The 25138-nt window shown below is 56.2% G+C and overlaps 2 protein-coding genes across 2 annotated transcripts in view; both read left to right on the top strand.

The window, feature by feature from the left end:
• The first annotated feature begins 8775 nt into the window (after nucleotides 1–8775).
• LHX1 (LIM homeobox 1) lies at nucleotides 8776–13492 on the top strand. The gene is made up of 5 exons (XM_075720041.1): nucleotides 8776–8945; nucleotides 10146–10372; nucleotides 11015–11292; nucleotides 12065–12230; nucleotides 13113–13492. Exons 1-5 carry the CDS (start codon nucleotides 8776–8778, stop codon nucleotides 13490–13492), a joined length of 1221 nt encoding a protein of 406 aa, XP_075576156.1.
• A 9936-nt stretch (nucleotides 13493–23428) lies between these two features.
• The window catches only part of AATF (apoptosis antagonizing transcription factor), a 39827-nt gene continuing 38117 nt past the window's right edge, over nucleotides 23429–25138 (top strand). The window contains exon 1 of the mRNA XM_075719915.1: nucleotides 23429–23513. Coding sequence (XP_075576030.1) covers nucleotides 23429–23513 — 85 coding nt within the window. The remainder of the gene's footprint in view (nucleotides 23514–25138) is intronic.

Below are 25138 nucleotides of genomic sequence, written 5' to 3'. Positions count from 1 at the left end.
AAACTGAATCGGAACTAGTGAAAGTTCACATTCTAGAACAAAACGATCTGGGTGCTTTTGTCCATCTTGAAAATGGTATATGGATAGAATCATAGAATCATCGAATCGTTTAGGTTGGAAAAGCCCTTTAAGATCATCCAGCCCAACCATTAACCTACACTACCAAGTCCACTCTAAGCCAATCAAGGGCAGACCAGACTGAACCATGTCCCCAAGTGCCACCTCTGCCCGTTTTTTGAACACTTCCAGGGATGGTGACTCCCCCACCTCTCTGGGCAGCCTGTTCCAATTCTTGACCACCCTTTCCGTAAAGAAATTTTTCCTAATTTCCAACCTAAACCTCCCCTGGCGCAGCTTAAGCCCATTTCCTCTCGTCCTATCGCTAACTACATGGGAGAAGAGAGAGGATGCATTTCAGAGTGATGGGATTGTGGCTGTGCACGCCATATCCTTGCTATAGAGTTGAAGCAAGCTGTACACGTGTACGGCCCAACTCGGAACCTCACTTACTGCTGGACAGAGAAAGGGAAGGTAACGGGTTTTCAACACGTGTTTTTTTACAAATGACCATGTTCGGCCACATCCCCTTGCTGCAGTGCTCCGGTTTCACACCAGTGCAGCGGCGACCCTGCAGAAATCAGCTGCTCAGTGAGTAGCTCAGGTGGCACGAGCGGCGCGGGGCTAACGAGCCCTGCCTGGCGCGTGCCAGGGACCTCTTTAATTGCCTCCGCGCTCGCAGTGCGAGGGCGCGTGAGCACATGGGGCCACGGGCTCCCCACGCGGCCTCTGCCTTTTTACCTGGCTCTTGCCCACCCGGCCCAGGCAGACAAAATGTTGTGCTGAGCTGGAGATAGCCGGCAGCCGGGAACTTTGTTGGGCTCAAACGGCGTAAAGCCGGCCGCCTCGATTTGTGGGTTTATGATAAAGCGGGGAGGAAGAAGGGCACGCTGACCAGAGCCCCCACGTCCTGTCGGAAGCCTTAAAATAGAAGCCTGTATAAATAGGGTGTGACATCGGATATTATATAGTAATGTGGAATCAAATTACAGAATCTATATATAGGAGAAGACTGATCGGAGGTCAGGACTGAGCAGGCAGATATAAATACAGCCAGGGGCTCTGGATTCACTTCCACGGGCGGCGAGGGAAGTTTGTGGTGCCGTGGTACCCGGTCCAGGTGATGCTGTTTTATCGCCCCGAACCGGGACCTGCTCCTGCACCTGCAGCAGGTAGGCAGAGGGCAGTGCTGGTTTCCCACCAGTGTAGGCGTACGATCCCTGTATTTTATCGGGATAGTCCTATTCGGTTGGATTGCGATTGTTTTTTCTCAAACGCTCTGCGTGGCGGTGACGGCAGACGCCAAAAGCTGACATTCTGCTGGCGCCAAAAAACCCTCCTCCATTGGGAACCCTCTTCTCCAGCTGCTTGCAAAGGCCAAACAAGGCAGCAGCCCGTTTTCCGTGCACGCCTGGGAAGCCAGTGGCAGCGTTCGGTAGAGGGAAGTCCGTGCAGTTACTCCTTTCTAAGCAGGAAGATAGGTTCTTGTTGGGTGGGGAGGTACTGTCCACCCTCAGAAACACGAAAACCAAAGAATTTCCCCGGAGTCACCCAGGCGGTCGGGCGCAGGAGCAGGGGGAAAGGGCTGGACACCCTCTTCCCTCCGACACTGCCAACAGACCCGCTGCCTCTGCACAAAACCGCGCGTACGTGTTAGATAGGGGGATGAGATTGACTCTCACTCCCAGGGAAGTTCAGCGACTGTGAAATTAGTAAATTACACAGGCCCACAGAACTTGGAAAAACACTATAATCCTGGGGGTGCTGAAATAATTAATTTGCTAATCAACTACACCTTGCTTTTTTTAATTTGCAAATAGCGCTCCGTTTTGTTTCCCCCTTTCAGCCAAGCTCCCGAAGAGCGGCATTTGGGGCGGCAAAGGCGGCGGGGTGCGCCGGGGGCTGCCGGGCACGGGGTGGAAGCTGCCCCGGCACGTTGGGAACCCCAGCAGGAGCTGGGCGCTGCTTTCGGGGGGGGGGGCCTGGCCGCGCGCTGGCTCCGGATGCGGCCACCAACTCGCGTGGGAAGAGCCGGAGCCGCGGGGCTCCTGCGGATGTTTTGTGCCGGTTCGTCTCCCGGCCTCACCGCACCGTTGTTTGCTTTAAATCATTTCCAATGCGGAGGTTGTCAGACAAGACAATTAACATGGGGAAGGGGGAAAGTATTACCATCCATTATTTGCCATAACATGAATTTAAGCCAGGAAGTCAAATGATAAAATATGTGGTGAAAAGTGTTGGCGGTGGGAGTGCCTAAATGAGTAATAGCCTTGGGCTTCTGAGCCTTGAACTTAACGCGCTAAGTAAATCCCCGAGGTCAAAAAGTATGAAAATTGTTGCAGCTTGGGGAGATATATTTTAACTTTGCAAAAGGTCCTTGCAGATCGGCTGCTGGGGTTGGGTGGAGAGGCAGATGCGGAGCAGCGTGCTGCGCCGGCGGCTGGAGGCGGCGGGGAACGCCGCTCCGCAGCGAGCCGCTGGCTTTAGACCGACGATTGGGGGCTGGCTGCTTGGTTTGAGGGGGAAAAAAAAAATAATAATAATAAAATCAGGTGAGGAGCGGGCTGGAGCGGGGCTGCCCGGGGGTGCGCTTCAGCCGGGCGGGATGAGCCGGGGGTGGCTCCGGCGGGGCCCCGGCACCGCTGCCCAGCGGGGAGAAGCGATGGGAACGATGGGAACCGCTGCTGTGCCCCCGGAGCCCCCCCGGAGCTCCCTGGCGAGCCGGGGCGGGCGCGGGGGTCCCCGCTCCACTGCGTCTTCCCAGCGCGCTCCTCCTCATCCCCTTTAAAAACTCTTTCTCCCCATCGAGCTGACCATGCGGCTGGATTTATGGAGAGAGATGTTTTAGCAGAAATCCCCCCGAGTCTCCCATCAGCCCTAAATCCCCAGCCTGCTCTCCCTGGGAGACCTCATGACACAGAGCATGCCAAAACAGCTTCGTTTTGCCTATGCATTAGCAATCTATTTTACCTTTTTGACATCTCTCACACATAAAACCGTAAGAGAGAAATAAAATATCTGTCTCTGGGCGAAAATAAAGCTTTGCCTCCCTCCTGATCTATAGGATATAAAATAAAGCCATGGCTTTGATAGTGGCTTTTCCTTCTACTGGAGTTGCTTTTGCACACACGGAGACAATGAAGATGGATGAGCCGGGATCGCTGCGTCCTCCTGGGGTTTGTTTCACCCTCTTTTTTTATAGTCTCCCCCCGCCCCCGCCGCCTCTTTACTTTTCTTTCTTTTCTCTTTTATTCGTCTTTTAGCTGCCCTTTCTCCCTTTGAAGAAGCCCCTTCAGCGCTCACACGCCCGGGCTCCCCAACCCCGCTCGCCCCGAGCCCAGCCCGACCCCCCGGGAGGGCTCGGACACCCCCCCCCACTCGCCGGTCCCTTCCCGGGAGTTTTCCCGTCTCCACCGGCAGCTCTCGGCCAAAAGGAAGAGGCGCACACCTCGGATGTGTAATTATTTATTAACTATATTTCCCATAAACAATGCATGAGCTTTTGAGTGTAAGCGACAACATTTAGCAACGTGGCAGGAAAGCCGGGAGGGCTAATCAAGAGGTGTAAGGTGGGGGGGGGGGGGGCAAAAAAAAAATTAAAAAAAATAAGAAAAAGGAAAAGCGAGCGGAGCCGGGGGGAGGATGAAGCGTTACCCTCAGCATCGCCCCGAGCGTGGTAGAATAAAGTGGCAACATACATAATTTAAAGCTTTTTTTGTTTCTTTGGGGGGGGGGGGTTCCCCCTTTTTTTTTTTTTCTTCTTTTTGGTCCCTCAAGCTCCTTTAAAACCAACCTGACGCGGGAGGCGGTGGCTCCCGTCCAGCAAACGCGTTTATTGCGGGGGGGATGTTCCAGGGGCTTAATTACGTCTTATAATTACATCTTAACTTCAATATTTGTCAAGGGCATGAGGCGGGTGTATATTTAATGGGGCGGAGGTGCTCTTCGTGTGGGGGAAAGTTTGGGTTTTTTTTTTTTTGGGGGGGGGGACACCCCAGCTTCTCCAGGGATTGTCCCATCCCACGCAGCGCTGCCAGGGACGGCGGGGGCTGCTCCGACCCGGAGGGTCGGAGCAGCCCCCGCCGCCCCGGGCAGCGTTCCCCGGGATGCGATGGGGTCGGAGCAGGGTGCTCGGTGCTGCCGGTGTCCCCCCCTGCCCGCCCCGTCGGGGATGCTACCGGTGCGGGGACCGCGGGGGGTGAAACGACTCCGCGATGCGTTTTCTCCTGGCTCCGCCGGTCGCTCAAATCCCAGGTCATATCAGCGATCCCGTTGTGAAACGTTGAGGATAAAAAAATAAAATTAAAAAAAAGAAAAAAAAAACCAAAACGGGGAAAGAGGGAAAGCTGAGTTGCTGCCGGCGACACGGGCAGAAAAAGTGTCTGTGCCTGGGTGGGAGGGAAGTTTTTCCCTCGGTTTCCCCCGCCGGGGATGGAGGGGATGGGGGATGCACGGCACCGGCCGCGAGCCCCCCAGCTCCGCCGGCAGCCGCGGGCAGAGCGGGCTCCGGGCTGGGTACGGTACCGGTGCCCCGTAAAGCGGAGAGAAATCCCATTCTTGAGCGCAGCGGTGTAGAAAGGCTGGCGATAAACGCAGGGTGATGTTTAACTAAAAAGACGGGAACGGCACCAATAAAATGCAAATTCGAACTGGCCCAAAAGGGACTTTTTTTTTTTTTTTCCTCTCTATTATAGATTTAAAATAAATTGAATCCTTAGGTGTTGTTTGGTTGCTTTTTTTTTTTTACTCTTTTTAATTTCCCTTTTTTCAGCAGGGATTGCTGGGCTCTGAAACACCCCGGCCGGCTCTCCCCGGGGTACGGGTGGGCTCGGGGAGCCCCCGCCGGGGCTGGGGGCTTGGGCCCGGCCGGGAACGCGCCTGGGCAAATTGCAAAATATAATGAAAACCAAAAAAAATAAACCCAAACCCCAACGCAGCCGCATTGCCCTAGGAGGGAGCCGCCGTGCCCTCCATCCCTGTGCCCGGGGGGGATTTTGTTTTTTTTTCCCCCTCTCCCTTCAGGCTCCCCGGCCGTGGGTGCCCCACGGCGGGACACGCGTGTCCCGCGGGGCGAGGGGAGGCCCACAGGAGGCTGGGGTGGGTGCGTTTTTCTTTTCGGCGCCTGCTGGAAGCAGCGCCGGCGTTTTCGCCTCTCAAACGCCTGCGCTGAGTCGGGGTCCCCCGAGGCGGGGGGGGTGGACCTAGGGCACCCCACAGCCCGGGGAGGAGCAGCCCCCCTCGGTTTGCGCTGCCGCTTTTCGGGGTTGCGGGGGATTTGCGTGGAGCGGGGCGGGTGGGCAGCCCCGCCGGTAAATCAGCGCCGCGGCGGGTCCCCCCGCGCCTGGGAAACGGGCGGGGGGGGGGACAAAAAAAAAAAAAAAAAAAAAAATCGCTGTGAAAAACTGGTGCTTGATGGACAGAAGATGCTCATCTCCTTCCCCGCATTCATCCCCACCAACACATGTCGCTGGGGGCCGCAGTCAAAGGGGAGAGGTCCCCAGATGGCAGCCCACAGCTGTCGCCTTCCCGGGTGGGAGCCCCCCGGCTCCGCATGAGAAGCGGCCCATGTGCGGGGGGCACCGGGGCTCTATTGATCCCCGCAAACGGCGGCCAAGCCACCCAACAGCTGGGCAAGGGAGGGAGGCGGGGAGCCCCGCGCCGCCCCGACGGGCGGTGATGGCTGGCTCCGGCCCGGGGGGCACAGGGAGATCGGGCCGGGGTTGGGGGGGCAGGGAGCAAATCCCGGGCGCAGCCCCGGGGCTTTTAAACACCCGGAGGAGCACGGAGGCGATGCCTCGGGCCGGGAGCTGCCCCAGAGCTGCCCCACAGGCTCCCCCGGCCCGGGCAGGCTCCGCACCCCCACCCACCCCCAGCATTTTCCTGCCTTCGTTTTCCTTTTTATTTTCCAATTTCTCCCTCTTTTATTTTCCAATTTCTCCCTCTTTTATTTTCCAATTTCTCCCTCTTTTATTTTCCAATTTCTCCCTCCCCCCCCCCCTTTTTTTTTATCTTTTTTTCCCCCTTCAAGGACAAGGAAAAGAGCCGCGGAGGAGAGCGCAGGCTGTGGGTACGGGCGCGGGGATGCTGCGGGGCCGGCGCACGTTTCGCCGCCCCCAGTCCCGGTTGGCAGCCCCGCGTGTAACCCTCGGGCACGCTCAGGCCACTGAATCCGCCGTTTCCCTGCTAATTCCCCGCCAGCAGATCGACCGGCCCGCGGGGAAGCGGGGAGCGGGGGCTCCTCCGGCCCGGGGCCGGCGACACCTCCCCGGTGCTCCCGCCGGGCAGCCAAGCACGAAGGAAAGAGAAATCACAGCCCTCCTAACCGCCCCGGCGACCGACCGAGCCCCTGAAAGGTAAAAGCAAATGCATTTTTATTTGCAAAAAAAAAAAAAGAATTTAAAAAAAAGTACATGAGCGCCGGCAGGTGCCGATCGGCCCCAGGTGGGTGCTGCGAGCGCCGGCAGCGGAACCGCTGCGAAGGTACCGGAGCCTCCCCCCGCCCGCGGCGGCCCACACCCGTTGGAGCACCCCAGTCCCGGCCTTCCCGCACCCTCCTGCCCGGGAAAGGCGAGCGGCCGCGGCTTTCTCCTCGGCAGAGTCGCAGCGCGGCGCACGGCGGGAGGCTCCGGGGCCCCGGCGTTTCTGTGATGCGGGCCAGCAGGCTGACCCGGTAACTCATCAGACACCCCGCAAGGAGCCGCGGGGAAGGGGCCGGTGGGTCCCTGGGAGGGATGCGTGACCCTGCGGGGGTGCCGGACCCCAGCGGGTGGCCCTGTTCCCGCCAGCAGTACCAGCAGCGCCAGTGCCAGCAGCAGCATCAGTGCCAGCGCCAGCAGCAGCAGAACTGGTGCCAGTACCACCAGCAGTACCAGTACCAGCAGCAGCAGCACTAGTACCAGCAGCAGCAGTACTAGGACCAGTACCAGAAGCAGCACCAATCCAGCAGCAGCACTAGTACAGTACCAGCAGCACTAGTACAGTACCAGCAGCACTAGTACAGTACCAGCAGCAGTACTAGTACCAGCAGCAGTACTAGTACCAGCAGCAGCACTAGTACAGTACCAGCAGCAGTACCAGTCCAGCAGCAGTACTAGTACCAGCAGCAGCACTAGTACAGTACCAGCAGCAGTACCAGTCCAGCAGCAGCACTAGTAGCAGTACCAGCAGCAGTACCAGTACCAGCAGCAGTACTAGTACCAGTACCACCAGCAGCAGCAGTACCAGTCCAGCAGCAGCACTAGTAGCAGCAGCAGCACCAGTACCGGCAGCAGCACCAGCAGCACCAGCACCAGCACCAGCACCAGTACCAGTACCAGTAGCACCAGCACCAGTCCCAGCACCAGTCCCAGTCCCAGTCCCAGCACCAGTCCCAGTCCCAGTCCCAGCACCAGCACCGCCGCCCGCCCGCGCACCGACACACCTACCCGCGGTGGCGCGCTCCCGGGCCTCCGAGCAGGGCGCGGCTGGGCCGGGCCCCGAGCGGCAGCGGGCCGTCTGTCCGTCCGTCGGTCCGTCCGTCGGTGCGGGGCGGGCGCGGGCGGCGGGGCCCGCCGGCTCTATAAAGGGGCGCGGACGCCCCGTCCGGCGGCGGGCGCGGGAGGGCGGGCGCGGGGGCGGCGGCGGCGGCGGCGATTGGCCGGGGCGGGCGGTGACGTGCGCGCGCGGTGCATAAGGCTGCGGCCGCGGGGCTGCCGGGAACATGCGGTGCGCCCAGCGCTGCCGGGACGGCGCGGCCGCGCCGCTCTCCCTGCCCGGCCCCGCGCGGCCCAGCCCGGCCCGGCCCTGCCCTCCGCGCCCCGCACGGCCCGGCCCGCCCCGGCAGGCGCCACGGAAGCCGGCAGCGCCGGGCGATGCCGCGCCGGCTCGGCGGGGAGGCGGGCGGCCGCCGCGGGTAGCGCGCAGGGCGGCGTGCGGGGGTAGGTAGGAGCCGGGCGCGACGCTGCCGCCGGGACGTCGAGGGCGAGAGGCGGACGGACGGACGGACGGACGGACGGACGGAGCGAGGAGCTGCGGAGCGTCCCCCCCGCCCCGCGTTGTCCCCCCCCGCGTAAGGACGGCGGCCCGCTCCGCGGCGCGTAGGGCCATGTCGCCGCGGCAGCAGCCCGAGCCCTTCTGACCGCTGCCGGCTCTCCATGTCTCCTTTTCTTGTTTTTACTTTTATTTTTATTTTTTTTCCTCCTTTGATCTCTCTTTGGGAAAAGCACTTTGACTCCTGACTGCTCTACCTCAGACCTGAGAAAAAAAAAAAAACTCATCACTCTCGCATTTTGGCGATTTTTTTTTCTTTTTAATTTTTTTTTTTTTTAATTTTTACGAGCGCCGATCTTTATAGTCGTTGTTGCTTTATTGTTACTATTATTATCGTCGCTGTCGTGGTTGGTAGCGGCCGGGATTCTGCGGTTGCGTCGAAGCGCTGGTCTCCTCGGGCAGTGGGTGGTTTCTCCTGTGTATCCCTCCTAGGACACTCGAACGAAGATTTTTTTTTTTTTTTCTTCCTCCCTTTCTTTTTCTCCTCCTTCGCTTCTCCAAGGCTTTTAAAACAAACACACACACACACACACAAAAAAAAAAAAAAAAAGCAAACCTACGCCGGTGTTGTCGTCTTTTAAATTTTTGTTTTGTTTGGTTTTAATTTTTCTCTTTTTTTTTTTTTTTTTTTTTTTTTTGCTTGACATCTGGGAAACCAATACCCCCCACTCTCAGAAATAACCAAAGACAATGGTTCACTGTGCAGGCTGCAAAAGGCCAATCTTGGACCGGTTTTTGTTGAATGTACTGGACAGGGCTTGGCATGTGAAGTGTGTTCAGTGCTGTGAATGTAAATGCAATTTGACAGAGAAATGCTTTTCGCGAGAAGGCAAGCTTTACTGCAAAAACGACTTCTTTCGGTAAGTACCGGACCCCCCCGCCCGGCGCCGTAGCTCCTTTCCATCCTTTTTGCCTTTTTTTGTTTGGTTCGGTTCCCCCCGTTGCTCACCCACGGACGCCTTTTCCCCGCTCCCGCTGCAACGCATCCCCCCCGCAGCCGCCGCCGCCTCTCCCGGTGACCCCCCGGGGCGGGCGGGGGCTTGGCCCGGGCCACGGTGTCCCCCCGTGTCCCCCCCTCCCCGGGCGCCCCGTCGGGGCCGGCCGAGCTCCGGTTCCCCAAAGTTGCCTCGAAACTGCGGCGCGGGGGCGGTGCGGGCCGGGCGGGGGCCGTCCCGGGCCCGGGGCTGCGGAGCGGGGGCGACCCCGCCGCCACCGGAGCGGCCTTTGCCGGGGCTTCCCGGCGGGGCTTTCCGCGGGCCGGGGCCCCGGCGTTCTTCCCTCGGAGCCCGCTGCCGCCCCGGCGGGGAAGGCCCGGTGCGGGGCTCGGTGCGGGGCTCCGCGGGGCCGGTGCCTCCCGACGCACCGAGCCGCGGCCGGCCCGGGGGGCAGCGGCCCCCCCTCCCCAGCACCCCGGCGGGTTGATGGAGGGGGGAGCCGGGTACCGGCACCGCTCGCCGCCGCTTCCCCCGCGCATCCCGGTGTAAATCCCGGGCGCGGGGCGGGGGGCACCCCGCACCCCTGCACCCCGCACCGCCGCCGAGCGCTGCCCCCAGCCCCGCCGCTCCGCCGCCGCTTCTCCCCGGCTGCCCGGAGCCCCGCGGGTTGCCCGGAGCGGGGCCCCGGAGCCGGCGAGCCCCGGTGCGGGGCCAGCGCTGCCCGGTCCTCGGCTCCCCAGCACCGGGCGAGCCGGTCCCGGCAGCTCCTCCGGCACTGCCCGGCGGGCAACACCGCAGAATTCCTGCCTCCCCTTCATTAGGCTCCCGTTAATCGCCGCGTCGGGGCGCGGAGAGCCCGGACAACGCCGCCCCGGTGCTTAATTAACCCCGCAGCGCTGCCCAGAGCGGGGTTGATATATTTTGATTTTTATTTTAAAGCGCTCCTTGCCGGCGTTCGCCCCTTCGGAAGGGGGAACGCCGTGGAGGGACGCTTCCCTTCGCGCCACCGCGCACGGCCGGAGGCCGCGGTGACGGGCGCGGGGATGCGGTGGCTGCGGGCGGCTCCTGGCGGGGCCCCGCGTTCGGGTGGGCGCCCGCTGACCCCCGCCCGGCCTCTCCCCGCAGGTGTTTCGGGACCAAGTGCGCGGGCTGTGCCCAGGGCATCTCCCCCAGCGACCTGGTCCGCAGGGCGCGGAGCAAAGTGTTCCACTTGAACTGTTTTACGTGTATGATGTGTAACAAGCAACTCTCCACCGGCGAGGAGCTCTACATCATAGACGAGAACAAGTTTGTCTGCAAAGAAGATTACCTAAATAACAGCAATACTGCCAAAGAAAACAGCCTGCATTCAGGTGAGGGAGCGCGGCCAGGGCGATGCGGGGCGGGCATGCGTGCAGCCCCGGCTCCTCCGCGGGGCCAGAGCCGCTCTCCTTCTCCTTCTCCCTTCTTTCTTCTCCTTCTCCCTTCCCTTCTTCCTCTCCCTTCTTTTTTTCTCCTTCTCCCTTCCCTTCTTCCTCTTGCTTCTTTTTTTCTCCTTCTCCCTGCCCTTCTTCCTCTCCCTTCCCTTCTTTTCCTTCTCCCTTCCCTTCTTTTCCTTCTCCCTTCCCTTCTTTTCCTTCTCCCTTCCCTTCTTTTCCTTCTCCCTTCCCTTCTTTTCCTTCTCCCTTCCCTTCTTTTCCTTCTCCCTTCCCTTCTTTTCCTTCTCCCTTCCCTTCTTTTCCTTCTCCCTTCCCTTCTCCCTTCCCTTCTTTTCCTTCTCCCTTCCTTTCTTTTCCTTCTCCCTTCCCTTCTTTTCCTTCTCCCTTCCCTTCTTTTCCTTCTCCCTTCCCTTCTTCCTGTCGCTTCTTTTTTCTCCTTCTCCCTTCCCTTCCCTTCTCTCCCTTCCCTTCCCTTCTCTCCCTTCCCTTCCCCTCCCCTCCCGGCCAGCCCCGTCCCGTCCCCCGCGGCCGGTCCCCCCCGGCCGCCCCCGGCTGAGCCGCTTTGCTCTCTCCCAGCCACCACCGGCAGTGACCCCAGCCTGTCCCCGGACTCCCAAGACCCCTCCCAGGACGACGCCAAGGACTCGGAAAGCGCCAACGTGTCCGACAAGGAGACGGGCAGCAACGAAAACGACGACCAGAACCTGGGGGCCAAGCGGCGGGGACCCCGCACCACCATCAAAGCCAAACAGCTAGAGACTCTGAAAGCCGCTTTCGCGGCCACCCCAAAACCCACCCGGCACATCAGGGAGCAGCTGGCGCAGGAGACCGGCCTCAACATGCGGGTCATCCAGGTACCGCGGCCCCCCGGGCACCGGCCCCCCCCCCACCCCAGGCACCGGTCCTGCATTGCCCCGGGGGATGCAGCGGGGGGGGGGGGGGGGGGGGGGGGCAGCACCCCGTACCCCAGGGCCGGAGAAAGCCCTGCTGTCATCTTAAATCGTCCTTACTGTGGTTTTAAATCATCCTTACTGTGGTTTTAAATCATCCTTACCGTGGTTTTGAATCGTGGCCGTGGTTTCAACGCGTTCTCACCGCGGCGGCCGGCCCCGGGCCGGTGGGCAGGGGGCAGAGCTGCGGGCTGCTTCTAAAAAGTCCCGCAGAAGCTGGAAACGGGATCGAAATTAATAACCATAAATGTGAGGGGTTAATGGATAAATAAGAATGCCAATGCGCTGGAATTATTAAAAGGTTTATAAACCCGCAGCGCTGGGGGTAATGGGGGGTTAAAGGACCATTAAAGACGAGGTTAGATTGGAGAGTCTCAGTGTGAGGGTAATTAGGAGTCATCTTGTCAGGGTAATAAGAATTAACTCAATCATTCTTGACCTGCAGCCGGCGAGCTGTGGGCGGCGGGGAGCGGCCGCGGGGCCGCCGTCACGCGTGGGGGCTCGGCCCCCGCTTGAGACGAGGAGGAGGAGGGCGGGATGGGGGCGGCTGGGATCGGGGCCTCCAGCCTGCCCACCCCACCCCAAGGGACGGCGGGTGGGTTTGGGGGGGGTGTCCCGGTCGCCCCCCCACCCGCGACGGCGGCTCCCATGACCGGTGCCTTTCCCGCCCGCCCAGGTCTGGTTCCAGAACCGGCGCTCCAAGGAACGGCGCATGAAGCAGCTGAGCGCGCTGGGCGCCCGCCGGCACGCCTTCTTCCGCAGCCCACGCAGGATGCGGCCGCTGGTGGACCGGCTGGAGCCCGGGGAGCTCATCCCCAACGGGCCCTTCTCCTTCTACGGAGGTGGGTAGCGCGCTCTCCCCGCGGCCCCTCGCTGGCCTCAGCCCGCCGCACCCCCAGCCGGGGACACCCGCGCTTCCGGGGGGACGCCCGCACCCCCAGCCGGGGACACCCGCGCTTCCGGGGGGACGCCCGCACCCCCAGCCGGGGACGCCCGCGCTTCCGTGGGGGACACCTGCACCCCCGCCCGGGACACCCGCACTTCCGTGGGGACGCTCGCACCCCCAGCCGGGGACACCCGCACCTGCCGTGGGGGACACCCGCACTTCCACCTGGGGGCACCCGCACTTCCGTGGGGACACCCGCACCTGCCGTGGGGGACACCCGCAGCCCCAGCCGGGACGTCCGCACTTCCGTGGGGCACCTGCACCCCCGCCCATGACACCCGCACCCCCTGTGGGGGACACCCGCACTCCCGTGGGGCACCCGCACCCTGAGCCGGGACACCCGCATGCCCCGTGGGGGGCACCTGCACCCCGCCCGGGCCACCCACACCCCCGCAGGGCCACCCCCCGCGCGCCCCGGGGCTCCCCGCCGGGCTCTGGGGCCGCCCCGCCGTGTGCCGCAGCCGTGCCGGCTCCGCAGCCGGTTCCCCCCTCCCGCCGCGGCCCCACAGCCCGGCCGGGTCTCCCGGCCCTTCCCGCGGGCCTGGCCCGTTCGCTCCGGTGCCCCCGGTGTGGGCCGGGGGCTGGAAGGGGACCCCCCGGGGGCTGGAAGGGGACCCCCGGGGCTCGGCCCAGGCCGTGGGCACGCTTCCCCCGTGGGCTCCGCCAGCTCTGGGCGACGCCTGGAGACGCGTGGCCGTCGAAGCGCGCTCCCGTGTCTTCCCCGCGCCGCGTGCTTTGCCTGCGTGTTACCTCCCCTCCATCTCTCCTTGTCCGCCAGATTATCAGAGCGAGTATTACGGCCCTGGGAGCAATTACGATTTCTTCCCGCAAGGACCGCCGTCATCTCAAGCGCAGACGCCCGTGGATCTCCCCTTCGTGCCCTCCTCAGGGCCGTCAGGCACTCCGCTGGGGGCCATGGATCACCCCCTGCCCGGACATCACCCCTCCAGCGAGGCCCAGCGCTTCACTGACATCATGTCGCACCCCCCCGGAGACTCGCCCAGCCCCGAACCCAACCTGCCCGGGTCCTTGCACTCCATGTCCGCAGAAGTTTTTGGCCCCAGTCCTCCATTTTCTTCGATATCCGTCAACGGTGGTGCTAACTATGGCAATCACTTGTCACATCCCCCAGAAATGAATGAAGCGGCTGTGTGGTAGCTTTAAAACAAACTGGGTCTAAGTAAGTGATGATCATCTAGTCTGCTTATTGTTATGGTGTACAGAAATGAATAAATATAACATCTCTCCTGCCCTAAGACAATATTACCTTGGGAACGAACTGAATCCAAATCGCTCCAAGGCAAGCTTTGCTCTAGACCAGGACAATCTTCATGTTATGGTTGTGTCAAACAAGCAAGGGGACTTTTTTTGTACCATTGACAAAGAAACTGGTGAAGCTGTACAGTAAAGTGCTGCCATACCGTAGGATGGCGTTAAGTTTGATTACCCTGTTGGATGTCATCCTAAGAGCCACAATCCTTAGAAACTTCTCATTTTAAAAAAAAAAAAAAATTAATAAGTGAATGAAGGCAAGGTGAAAGAAAAGGGGGAGGAAAAAAAAAAAAAAAGCTTCAAGAACTCTAGCGTTCCCGGTTAAGGATGGTTCTGGCATTATGAATTTGTTTGTTAATTTTTTGTCTCTCAGAAAGTTCAACAACAAGAAACTCTTTTTAGCTTCAGCCATTTCAGCCTGCTGACTATCAGGTGGGACAACTTTCTTTTTCCTTTGTTTTTGTTTTCTTTTCCAAAATAGCAAATACTAAATGTTAAGCCCTCAGCACCAACTCTTCTACCTTCACAAAGCTACACGTACAAAACCTCCTCATCATAGCAAAGGTCACCACCCAGACCTCTAACGAAAATGACTTGAAAAAAAGCAAACAAACAAAAAGTATTCTACCTTCACAGAGAGAGAAAAAGCTAAACAAAAAGACTCTATTGAACTAAAAAACAGTCAACTGTTTACGTCTAATGTTAAATTCAGGAGTTCACTGTTTTACTTAATAAATCCTGTTTTCGAACCTCTTGTTCAAAAGCAAAATATTTTGAGCAACCAACCAAAATAGTTCATTTTCTTTTCTGTAGATGTTATAACAGATTGCAGGGCTTGTGGTTCACTGTGCTAGTTTGTAAAAGGTGTTGTTTACAGAAGGCAAAGAAAAAAAAAAAAAACCCACGAAACCCAGACAGTTGCCAAATAAAGTAAATATATAGCACAAATACTGTAAGGTGCTTTGCACCAGCAACCCGAGAAGGTGTTTAAAAAAGTGTTACAAGGTTAAAAAAAAAAAAAGAAAAAAAAAACCACAAACAAACATCTTTGCTAATTTTTAGTCCTGTTGAACATTCATGGAATTGTTAATATGACTTATATAGACCCACACAGGTTTTATTTTTGTGTCTTTAAAATAAAAGTCCAAAATATTTAAATTTTATGGTCAAATATGCAGTCAACAGCTGCTACTTTTTTCTTTATATATTAAATTTCTCATACGTCTTTTATTGTTCTAATAAACCTAAGCTTGTGTGACCTCCAGTGCATATTAGACCATTCACTGTATGAAAGAAAACATGTTGGATAAAATTTGTGCGTTTTTAATAAAATTAGAAAATCTGATGTTTAGATAACTTGTGTTTCATTTGATGTTTTAAGCGATTTTAAATGGATTCTCTTGAGTCAAATAGCCCTGAGAAAGAATGATCCACTCTGCTGATAATCCTGTATCGCTCGTTTGCGCTGGTAGAAGCCGAAACCCCCGGTGTCGATGCAGATAGCAGGCAGCGGCAGCTCCAGCCTTTCTTTCCATCGGCAGCCGCGGTTGTTGAAGTACAAACAATATGTTCCGCTGTACGTTAAGTCTCCAAATTGGCAGCTAATCAAATTGTTAAAGATATTAACCTAGTCTCGGTCGACGCGAAGAGAAAACGTCCTCCGAATGCTGCTTTTAAGCGTAAACAAAAATGTATTGTACGTGTAAAAAACTTGCAAAGATACGGTTTTTAATTGATCCGGGTTTAGTTAAATTCATTCTCCAAAGGTAATTTTCCCTTTTTTTTTCTTTTTTTTTTTTTCTCCTCTAATTGGATGGTTTTGCACACAGCATAACCTCAGTGTCACGAAAGTAATTTTAATCCTTTTTCAGAGCTGATACCAAGTCAATTGTTTAATAGCGTTTGGTATATACGGAATTCTCTGAAGGGCAGCGGGGGAGAATATTTTTGCTTTGCGCTAGATCCGTACTCATTTTCTTGGAGAAAAAGGAAACAAAAAAGTCTGGAACCTTGTGAAACGGCAGATTTAATGTTTTCATTATAAATGACTGCAGAATCCCAAATACTCAGTTCTTCAAAAGCAAAAGTCTCACTGATGCCGAGAGGGCTTTGACCTGTGGTAGAAGCAAAGAATTAGGTTCGGTTCTGAAAAGTCACTGGTTTAAGTGTTTTCCACCTGCTGAGCTAATAGAATGGGATGAACTATAATTGCGTCTTTTCCTTCGTCTCTCAACTAATCGTGACTCTGGCTGGCTTCTTTTTTTTTTTTATTTTACGTAGGCACAGAAATTTATGCTAAAACAGAGACTACGTTCCCAGCGATTCAATTATTTATCTCTTTGGACTGAGGGAGAAAAAAAAAGAATAATCAAGATGCTTTAAAGTTGTACGATTTGTAATTTTCAATGGTGATTTTTTTTTTTTATTTTGTTCACAACCTAGTTTCTATGCCCAGCGGAGGGGCCACCTAGATGAAGCAATAGTTCACTTTAAACACAAAATGTCTTATATAATAATATAAAGATAAAAACTATCTGCAAGGGATCTGTTAGTGTTTCTAAAAAAAAAAAAAAAAATCATGCTTTATTAAATACAGGGGAGACTTCTTAAACTCATGGACTCCGTGTCTAACTCATTTATTTGTCTTTTGTATTGCTGCTATGTTTTGCTGCTCTGTTTTGCGTTTATATAAGCAGAGCAATGGGTGATCTATTTATGACGAACTTTTACTTATCTGGGCAAGTGCCACTGATAAATCCTGCTGTTTGCACTTCTGGTCTATGCTGCTGTTTTGGTGTTGAATCGATTATTTTAAATGAGAATTTCACCAAATGGGCTTATTTTGTAGAAAGCATCGTGCCTGCCAAGTGGGTTTGTTTTTTTTTTTTTTCCTTTTTCTTTTTTCCTTTTTTTTTCTTTTTTGCAACGAGGCACTTGTACAGTTTATTCTGCGTTGATTTAGGCGGCGATGCGATACGGTTCAGTTTAGGTCAGCAGCTTAGAACAGGGAGGGAGCCTGTATTTTTTTTGGAGGCTCCCATCCCTTCCGCAGGGGTTCTGCCCATCTGTGGGGGGGAGCCCGGGAGCCATTCCCATGCTTAAGGCCGTGTCCTGCAGCGCTTCCCGGGATCCGCTCTGGAGGCCCCCAGCGCTTTGCAGATTTGAATTCTGCGCTCTTCAGCGCCAGCTCGGCGTTTCTGAAGCCCCTAATCCGGCAACAATTGCGCAGTCAAAACTCCTTTTGAAATCATTGTCGCGTCGGGTTCTTGTAAGTCCTTGTTTACAAGAGCGTTTCCATTGACTTCGGGAGCGTTGCTTGGGCGAACGGGGGTCTGCAGGAGCCGGGCCTCGAAAACAGGCGCTGCTTGGGCGCGCTTTACACGCGTGCATTCATGTTTTAACTGCAGAAACGCGGACGCGACATGCATGCAACCGCGCGTACGTGCAACGTCATTTCAAAAGCGGTTTTAGACGTAACCACTCTCTTTTGGTCTTTTTCCTTCCTTGACTGCTGCTGGTTTCGGTGACCTTCACCTTGTTGCTGCGGCCCAGCAGAAGGTGCGGCCCGGCGACGTTAAACCCCGCGCAGGCCCACGTCTGCTCGCCCCGTTTCGGATGGCACCCGTGGCCGTAGCCAGGGAGAGCGGCGCGCGCCCTCCCGGCACGGACGAGGGAGGCTCGGCGTTTAAACGTGCGAGGCCGAAGACTTGCGCCAACCCCGCCCGTGAGACCGCTTCCCGTTTACTAGGAAAAAGGCGCGAGGCAAATGTTGTAAGTACGCTTCGTATTGAGCTAATCTGTGCCGAGGGGATGTTTCGAAGGCTAACCGAAGCGTCTTTAAAATGCCGCCAGCTTCCAGCAGCCAAACAACTCCGCTTTTGGCCCCAACGGCTGGCGCGCCATGTCGCACCGCGCTCTCGCGGCGCGATGCCGCTCCCTGCCCGTCCCCTGCGCCCTCGGTCCCTGCTGGCCTCCGCTTGCTTGGGGACATCTATTTACTCCCCTTGCTTGGGGAACGTAGGGGATTCGTAAAGATCTGTATCTACCAGGAGTAAGAATGTCCTTATATTACGATTTGTAGACGAAACGCTGTGTATTATTTTAATATCTGCACGTGTACCCAGGTGCTGAGCGACGGGCACGCGATACAAATCTATAAATAAATGTAATTTAAAAATATCGGTGGTGCTTTACATACTTTCGCCACGCTAGGAAGCGGCAGGTACCGCAATGTCCTCTCCGGAACGATTCCTTTTGCCGTAGTCTGGATTTTTTCCCTGAACAAGAGTGTTGTATTTAAGCTTTGCATGTTCTTACAATATTAAATATAAGCATTTGCGGTCTCCCTTCCTGTTACTACCCCTAGTAGATACATTCACATACATTAAGATTAAGCTATTGATACATATCCTTACGAGCTGCCGAGGCTGTTGAGCTGGGAACGGGGAATTGCGACGCTGGAGCAGGTTCTGGAAGGTCTTTTCTTTGTGTCTGCCGTGGCACTGGGGTGCTCAGCGTTCCTCATGCCGACAAAATATCCATGAGGTTATAAATGAAATTAACGGGACCATTAAGAATATATTTTTGAGTATAAATCCGTCTGGGATTGCTATCTTCTGTTTCCTTCTTGGTGTTTGTGGTGCTTTTAGCTGCGGAGCAGGGGGTCATGCTTAGGAAGCGGAGTTCGTTGTTGTCTGGAGAGTTTTTCCGTTCATTAAATGCAGAAGGGTAATGCAGAAATTGCAGAGTAAATGCGGCCTTACAGTTAGCTGGCCTTCAAATGGCTAAATCTCTGTGCGTGGGATTGCTGTAACGGGAATGGGGAGGGCACTCGTAGATTTTCCTGCAGCGTTTTCACCATTTGCGCCCGGGATCGCTGCATGTGACGCACGTAGCCGTTTTTATTGTGCGTGTGGCGGTCCGGTTCTCGGAGAATCCCCTTGGCCCTCCGCGCGACGCTCCTGGGGATGAGGGCACGACGGGTCCCTCTTCAGTCTTCTGTTGCAGGCTGGCTTCAAATTCAGGAACAGCTCTGCTTTGATGACGTTCGGTGCGCTCTTTAGAGCGCATTTTTGGCAACGGGAAGAATTAGCGTTTGGTTTTTTTTTCCTGGTTGGTTTTAATACGAGCTGGCTTCCTGCAGAATCTGAACCTTCAAAGAGGCTGACGGTATCTCACGTGGTGTGCAATGAAATACTTGGCTCTGCTAATGGAGGAAGCCCGAGTTTGCAGGACAGGTCTAGTGTGATTTTGCGGAAAGGTCTCTACGTGGCGCGAGAATCGTCACGCGGCGCAGGCTGTAAACGTGAGCCGGAGAACACCCACCCCCCCACCCTCCCCCGCCCCAGCGCGATTTCTGTAGAGCTGGAGCGAGAGGCACGCCGCGGTGTTGCGGTGAATCGCTGGGAGCGGAGCTTATGGCAAAGGCTGCCTCGCGTGATCGTGCCGAGCGTCTCGAGAGTAGCTGCGCGCCGGCGCTTCTGTGCGTGGGGCAGCGCGCATGGGGTCTGCACGGGGAGGTTGGGGTTTTTTTTGGATGAAATGTAGATTTTTTTGCTCCATCTGGAAAGGTTTTCTTCTATTTTTTAAACTGGCTCTGGGCGGCCTTTAAAATTCTTATCTGCTGGAAGCATCTTTAGGCTGTGCGTCTATTCAGACGCGCTATATTCATTGTATTTTTAGACGGAAGAACAATTAAGGGTTGATTAAATGTTTAAAACAATTGTGGTTTTTGAATGAGCGATGGGTTAGGAATATCAGAAATACTCGAGTAAATAAAAACTCGGAAGAAAAATAGTAATAAATATTTATAAGGAGCGTTTTTTATTTTATGTACATAATCTAAATTTCCTGTTATGTAATTTTTTTTAGTGGATAGGTTTTATGTGTGCTCTTTCCTGCTTCTCGCCCTTTTTTTTTTTTTTCCTCCCTCTTTTCTCTTTTTCACTGAGAAATTGTGTTGCTGGTTTCAAAAGAAAATCTTAAAATGAAACACTGGGAGTGAAATGAAGAAGGTTGGTCTGGAAAATTACATTTGCTAGCCAAAATGTTGGGAAGATCAGCTCAGCTCTGGCTCGTAGCTATTTTTGGATGGCATGCAGCCCTCTGTATATGGGTCAAATCCCGCTGTTGATAATGCAATTCAATTAAATTCAGCAGCCGCGGCTGCGGCGTGGGTAATTCCCGTGGATCTGGCTGGGAATCCCGTCGCAGATGGGTGCCCGCAGCCCACCTCGCTCCCACCGCTCTGCGCGCCGCGGGAGGGACCCGGCGCCGAGAGCTGCTGAGCGCAGAAGGGTGCGCGGGCGAGCGGCGAATTGCTCGGTGCCGGTGTCTGAACGGCTTCACGTCTCCCAGCGCGTGCGTTTCTTTATACATCTAAGGCAAGAAACGCTCCGAAAAACGGATTCGTATTAATAACCTGTAATTACACAGACACACGAGGATGATACGGTCTTTCACTGCCAAAGCTACCATCTAATCTGACAATTTCCTAAAAGGTGACAGGCTCCACAAATACACGGGCGCAAAAGAAGCTGAGTGTGAGAAATTAAAAGTGCTTTCTTGTAGTAGAGACTATTCAACATCCACTTGTTTATCTGTTCCGTGTTTAGGGCGTTATTTCCATTTTAGCAAATAAGCATGTAAATAAAAAGTAAAATTAAGAGGAAAAATGCCAAAGAAATTATGTCAGTTAGTTTGATGGCTCCTGCTTATAGTTTATAAGCAGGCAGAGGGTTTTACAGAACATACCGTGATGCGTAAAAAGGCTTTCATGATCGTCTTAAATTAAAATGTATTGATATAATTTTTGCACAAATAGTCCCCCCGCATGATTATGAGTCCAAACCACAGCAGCATGGTTTGAGGGCATGTGAACCAGAAATTAGAGCCGAGCCTGAGAGTCTGATTTAACTACCCTGCTAAGTGAAAGGCAAAAGGAGAGAGCACAAACAGCGAAGAAGGAGACTCTGTTGGTGAAATATTTTAACAACCCATGACTTCCATACGCTGCGTTTTCCGTTTGATGTTGGTTTACGTCGACCGAACCTCCTTATCAAAAATTTTGCATTAACGGCTCCGGCAGCCTTTCGAGCGCTGATCGGCGGAGCCGGGGTAACCCGAGCGAGCGGCGGCGTGCGGGGGCCTCCCCCCTTCTCCCCCACACGCCAGCGCAGGGGCCGGCGTGCGCGGTGCAGGCGTCTCGCGCGCTTTCCCCCCCCCCCTTCGCGTTTGTTTTGTAAGTGACGGCTGCAGGACGGCGAAGACGCGGCTCTATAGGCTCCGAGCGAACCCCTCCGGTTTACAGCTGGACGTACGTGGGTCGCGGTGCGTCGCTGGATTGGGGATTTCTACCGAACGGTTGTCCCGTTAGCCTCGGAGGGTGAAATCCTGACCTCGCTGGCGCGCGCGGCAAAAGCTGTTGGCCTCAAGCAGCCCCTCTTTTGACTCAAAAGGACTAATGCAACTCACTGTGTATTTTTTATGAATTATATTGGGCATGTTTTATTTAACCGTCACTAAAAGCCTCTCCTCCTTTATTAACAGGGCCGTTCATTATTTATTAGGTTAGGGTAGAGAACATCCCCTTTTCACTCTGTAAGAGTGCAGAGGCTTGAAAACGCAGTTACACGGGGGGGTCTCAGCGCTGGTTCTTTGGTTTAGCGAGCGGTTAGTTACTCCTGAGTAACTGTTCAGGCAAGCACTCATTTCTCCTACTTAATTTTCTACAGGCTTACTTCTCCAGGCTCCTCCCTTTGTTTATAACGGCATCTTTTACTCTGGAAACAAAATACCTACAAACTCAAAGGAAAAAAATAAAAAACAATGTAGAAACAAAGCCAGGGAAGACGCACTGCGAACGTCTGTTTTATAAAACTATGTCTTAGTAAAATGGTTGGACTGGATGATCTTAAAGGTTTTTTCCAACCTAAACGATTCTGTGATTCTATTCTAAAAAAAATACGATAGCAGCGCTTAATTTCACATTGCTGCGGCAATGGCAAACCTGTGTGATATATAATGCCGAGCATTACCGCTGTCCATCATACCGCGGTAAAAGAACTACAAACTACGAGCTGTTGAAATAGGATTGAAACACTCGACGGCGTCAACGTCCGAGGCTCTCGTTTGCGACGAAAACGTGCGTTTTTAGCGAACGTTCGCTCTTAAGATAAATCGAACTTTGTGTATCGCCTTCGCGGTGGGGGGTATCCCGCAGATTTTACAGGGAGAGGCGCGGGGTGTTCGAGAAGGGGGTGAGGTGTGTGGGTTTTCCCAGTCGTCTCCCTCCCTGGTGCATCTTCCCGGGTGCCTGGGAGCAGCGGGAGCGGGGCGCGGGGTAGGTGGGCGGCAGCAGGCCGCCGGTGCGGCTGGCGGCGACGGTAATTAATGATATTCCTCTGCCCTCTGTAGGAGAATTCTCTGCACTGAACGCTGCTGCGGGGAAGCGACGCCGCTGCTGCGCTGCCTGGCCCGCACCTTTCTGCATTCTAATGAGAAATCACGCCGGGATTAATTCTTAGAGCATTTAGAAGCAGATAAGGAGCGGGGAAGAGGCTTGCGTTGACAAGGGGATGAGCGAGCAGCCTACGCAGTTCATCTCCCAGCTAGGGCTCGAGCCGGCACCCAGCTCAAGTTTGCAGCTTGCGGCACCTTCGCTGGTGAAAATCTCGATGCCGGTTGTGGAAAGCCCGAATACTGGAGTCCGGGCTGGCCCCCCGAGGCTGTTCGTCGTGGGGTACAAAGCTCAGACCTCCACCTGCAACTCAAGAGTTGAGATGCTGATTCAGGTCCCGTCTCCCTTGTAACCAAATAGGCGCCAGCCCCTGTTGCTGTTCCCCAATTCCAGGCTTAGCCGGGTGTTTTGGGGCCACCGCACCCCCCCCAAAGCAGCCAGGAGAAGCTGTCAGCGGGCAAAGCCGCAAGAGCTGGCGCTTGCTACCGCTCTCAGCAGGTCACTTCTGCATGGCTTTGCGGCTGCTTCTAGGCCAGGGTTTGGCAAAAGCACCGCGGGCGCTTTGGCGCCGGCGCGGATTCAGTGAGGTTGGTGTAAGCCTGGAGTAAGGATCCACCCGTGTGCAAGGACGGGGGGAGCCGAAGCTCTTGGCCTTGGGCTCTCGCTGCTGCAAGGGGGACCCCGGCTTCAACAGGGGCCGCAGAATGTTTATATACGGGACAAGAAAAGAATGAATCCAGTCCTGTGCAGCTAAAAAAAGTGCGATCTTGGCTTACAGAAGGGAGTTGTAGCATTTTGCAGTATTGTAGCATTTTGCAGTATAGAGCAGGACTGGGCTTTTACACAGCCTGGTGCCGCTCAGCTTCAGCGCACGGGGCGAGCAGCCACCCTCCCGCCCCCGATGTACACAATTACCGTTTTCCCCCGCCCCCGATGTACACAATAATTACCATTTTCCCCCCGTGTAACGGCGCGGGGAGCGGGCCGGCGGGCACCCGCGGCTCGGCTGGCACAGGCCGCCCGCCCCCGGCACGGCGGGGCTGATTTGTTCCCATTTAGCGCTCTTATTCCCGCCTCTGCACCCCGCGCGCCTCAACCCAGACGCCCGCCGGGCAAAGGGCGGGCATCGCGAAGCCCCGAGGCCGCCTAGGCCGGCTCCTCCCGCCCCGGGGCGGCCGCGCTCCCCGGCTGCGGGCCCGGCCACCGGGCACCGGCTACCGGGACGGCGCGCTGCCAGCCGGCGGGCGCTAGGACCCGGCTCCGCGCCGCCCCGGCCCCCAGGCCCGGCCCCCAGGCCCCGCCCCCGCCGAGCTCCGCCCCGCGGCGCGGCCCCGCCCCCCGCCCGCCCGCCCTGCCGGGAGAAGATGGCGGCGCCCTTAGCGCGGCAGCTGGAGGAGCTGCTCAACCCCCGGCCCAGCTTACGCGACCCCGAGGACGACGCGGAGGAAGGTGAGGGAGGGCCGGGGGGAGGGTTTAATACCGCGGCCGCCGGGGGCGGGCCGGGGGCTGCCGGACCGGCCGCACGTGGTGCCGCCGCCGCGGGGGGGGGGCCCGGGGCTCCCTCAGGCCGGGCCCGGGGCTCCCTCAGCCCCGCTGGGCGCCTGGGGCTCCCGCAGCCGCGGGCGGGGGTCGGCTCTCCCCGCTCTGCCCCCAGCCCCGGCCGGCCTCACGGGCCGCGGGGCTCGGCCCGCCGCCGCAGCGCGCCCGGACGGGGCACCGGCGGGGCCGGGGCTGCCGCCGCCGGCGTGGGGCTTACCGCCGGGGCCTGGGCTGCGTCGGGGGTCGTAGCTCCCTGCGCGGTCAGGCTCATGTCAGGGGCCGGGGCTGGAGGTAGCGCCGAGTTACCTCAGGGCTGCCCCGGTGCAGGCCCCGCCGCAGGCCGGGCTGTGCGGAGCCAGGCCGGGGAGCGGATCCGGCTGGAAATCTCCAGGAAAAAGAGACATAAAAGCGCAGCGTCGGGGCAGGAGTGCTTCGTCCGACGGAGGAGCGCAGCCGCAGCGGCGAGGAGGCCCGGCGGACGCGGTCGCTGGTGAGGCTCCTCGCCGGCGCGCCAGAGCAGGCCGCGGCGCGCCATATGTCTTCTCCGGTGCTGAGCAGTGGCCAATAACCAGCTTACCTTTTAATCAAGCTCTTTCTGCCTTCATTGTCATTTTTGAGACATTCACCCCTTTCCCTGTGACATGTAGGTGGCGGTGTCATCTTCTTAAGTTCCCAGGCTGGTGCCTGCCGTTTCCTCGATTTACCCTCTCCGGAGCAGAGTCTGCCCAGCGGCCGGTGGAGCAGCCAGGCCGTGGGGCAGGGCTGTCTCTAGGGCACGTCTGTCACACAGTTCCTGCGCTCGCCTCTGGAGACGGCGAGTTCACGCACTGAGAGCGCTCGGCTTTAGGAGGTATTAGGCACCGGTCATGGTAAACATTGTGCCAGGTAGCCTGGTTCTTCTGTACAGGCACATGTGAGAGCAATTGTATCTTGTAAGCAACATCTTCGTGACCGTTGAGGAAATTAATGCAGGCAGCAGAAGCGTTTTCCCATTCTAGTCATCGTGATTTAGTTTCAGACTTCATACTTTGGCGCTGCCAAGGCTGAGAATGCCGGAAGGTCCATCGAGTGCCACAGGTTATTCTGCACCTGCCCCTCTTGCCCAGCCATTCCTCAGTGCCGAGCATCTTGCCGTCCCCTTGTAGCTGGAGAGACTATATTTAGACCAGATCTTCTTGCTGTGATTATGAGCAGGAGATTTTTTTGCTTCCCCCCTGCCTCGAGTAAACACTATATGTGAGGCATTAACATTTCCAAACACACATTAAAAGAACACTTAGCGATGTTCAGCCGGTTGGATCACTCAATTGGTTGAACAAAGCTAACCCTGTAATTTTGCATACAGGGTGTCTTGCGCATGAATGAAAATAAGGAGGGAGTATGGTGTGATGTGTTCTTTTTGCTGGACTGTGCCATTCCAGTGTCCTGGAGAAGATGGGTGTGAAAGAGGGTAATAACCACGGTGAAATTATTTTCTCTGTTTAGCCATTCTAAAATGTTTACATGTTTATGTGGCTCATACGTATAGCAAGAGG

The sequence above is a fragment of the Pelecanus crispus genome, chromosome 12 (assembly GCF_030463565.1).
Source record: "Pelecanus crispus isolate bPelCri1 chromosome 12, bPelCri1.pri, whole genome shotgun sequence".
NCBI lineage: Eukaryota > Metazoa > Chordata > Aves > Pelecaniformes > Pelecanidae > Pelecanus > Pelecanus crispus.
This window is presented reverse-complemented; position numbering and strand designations above follow the sequence as displayed.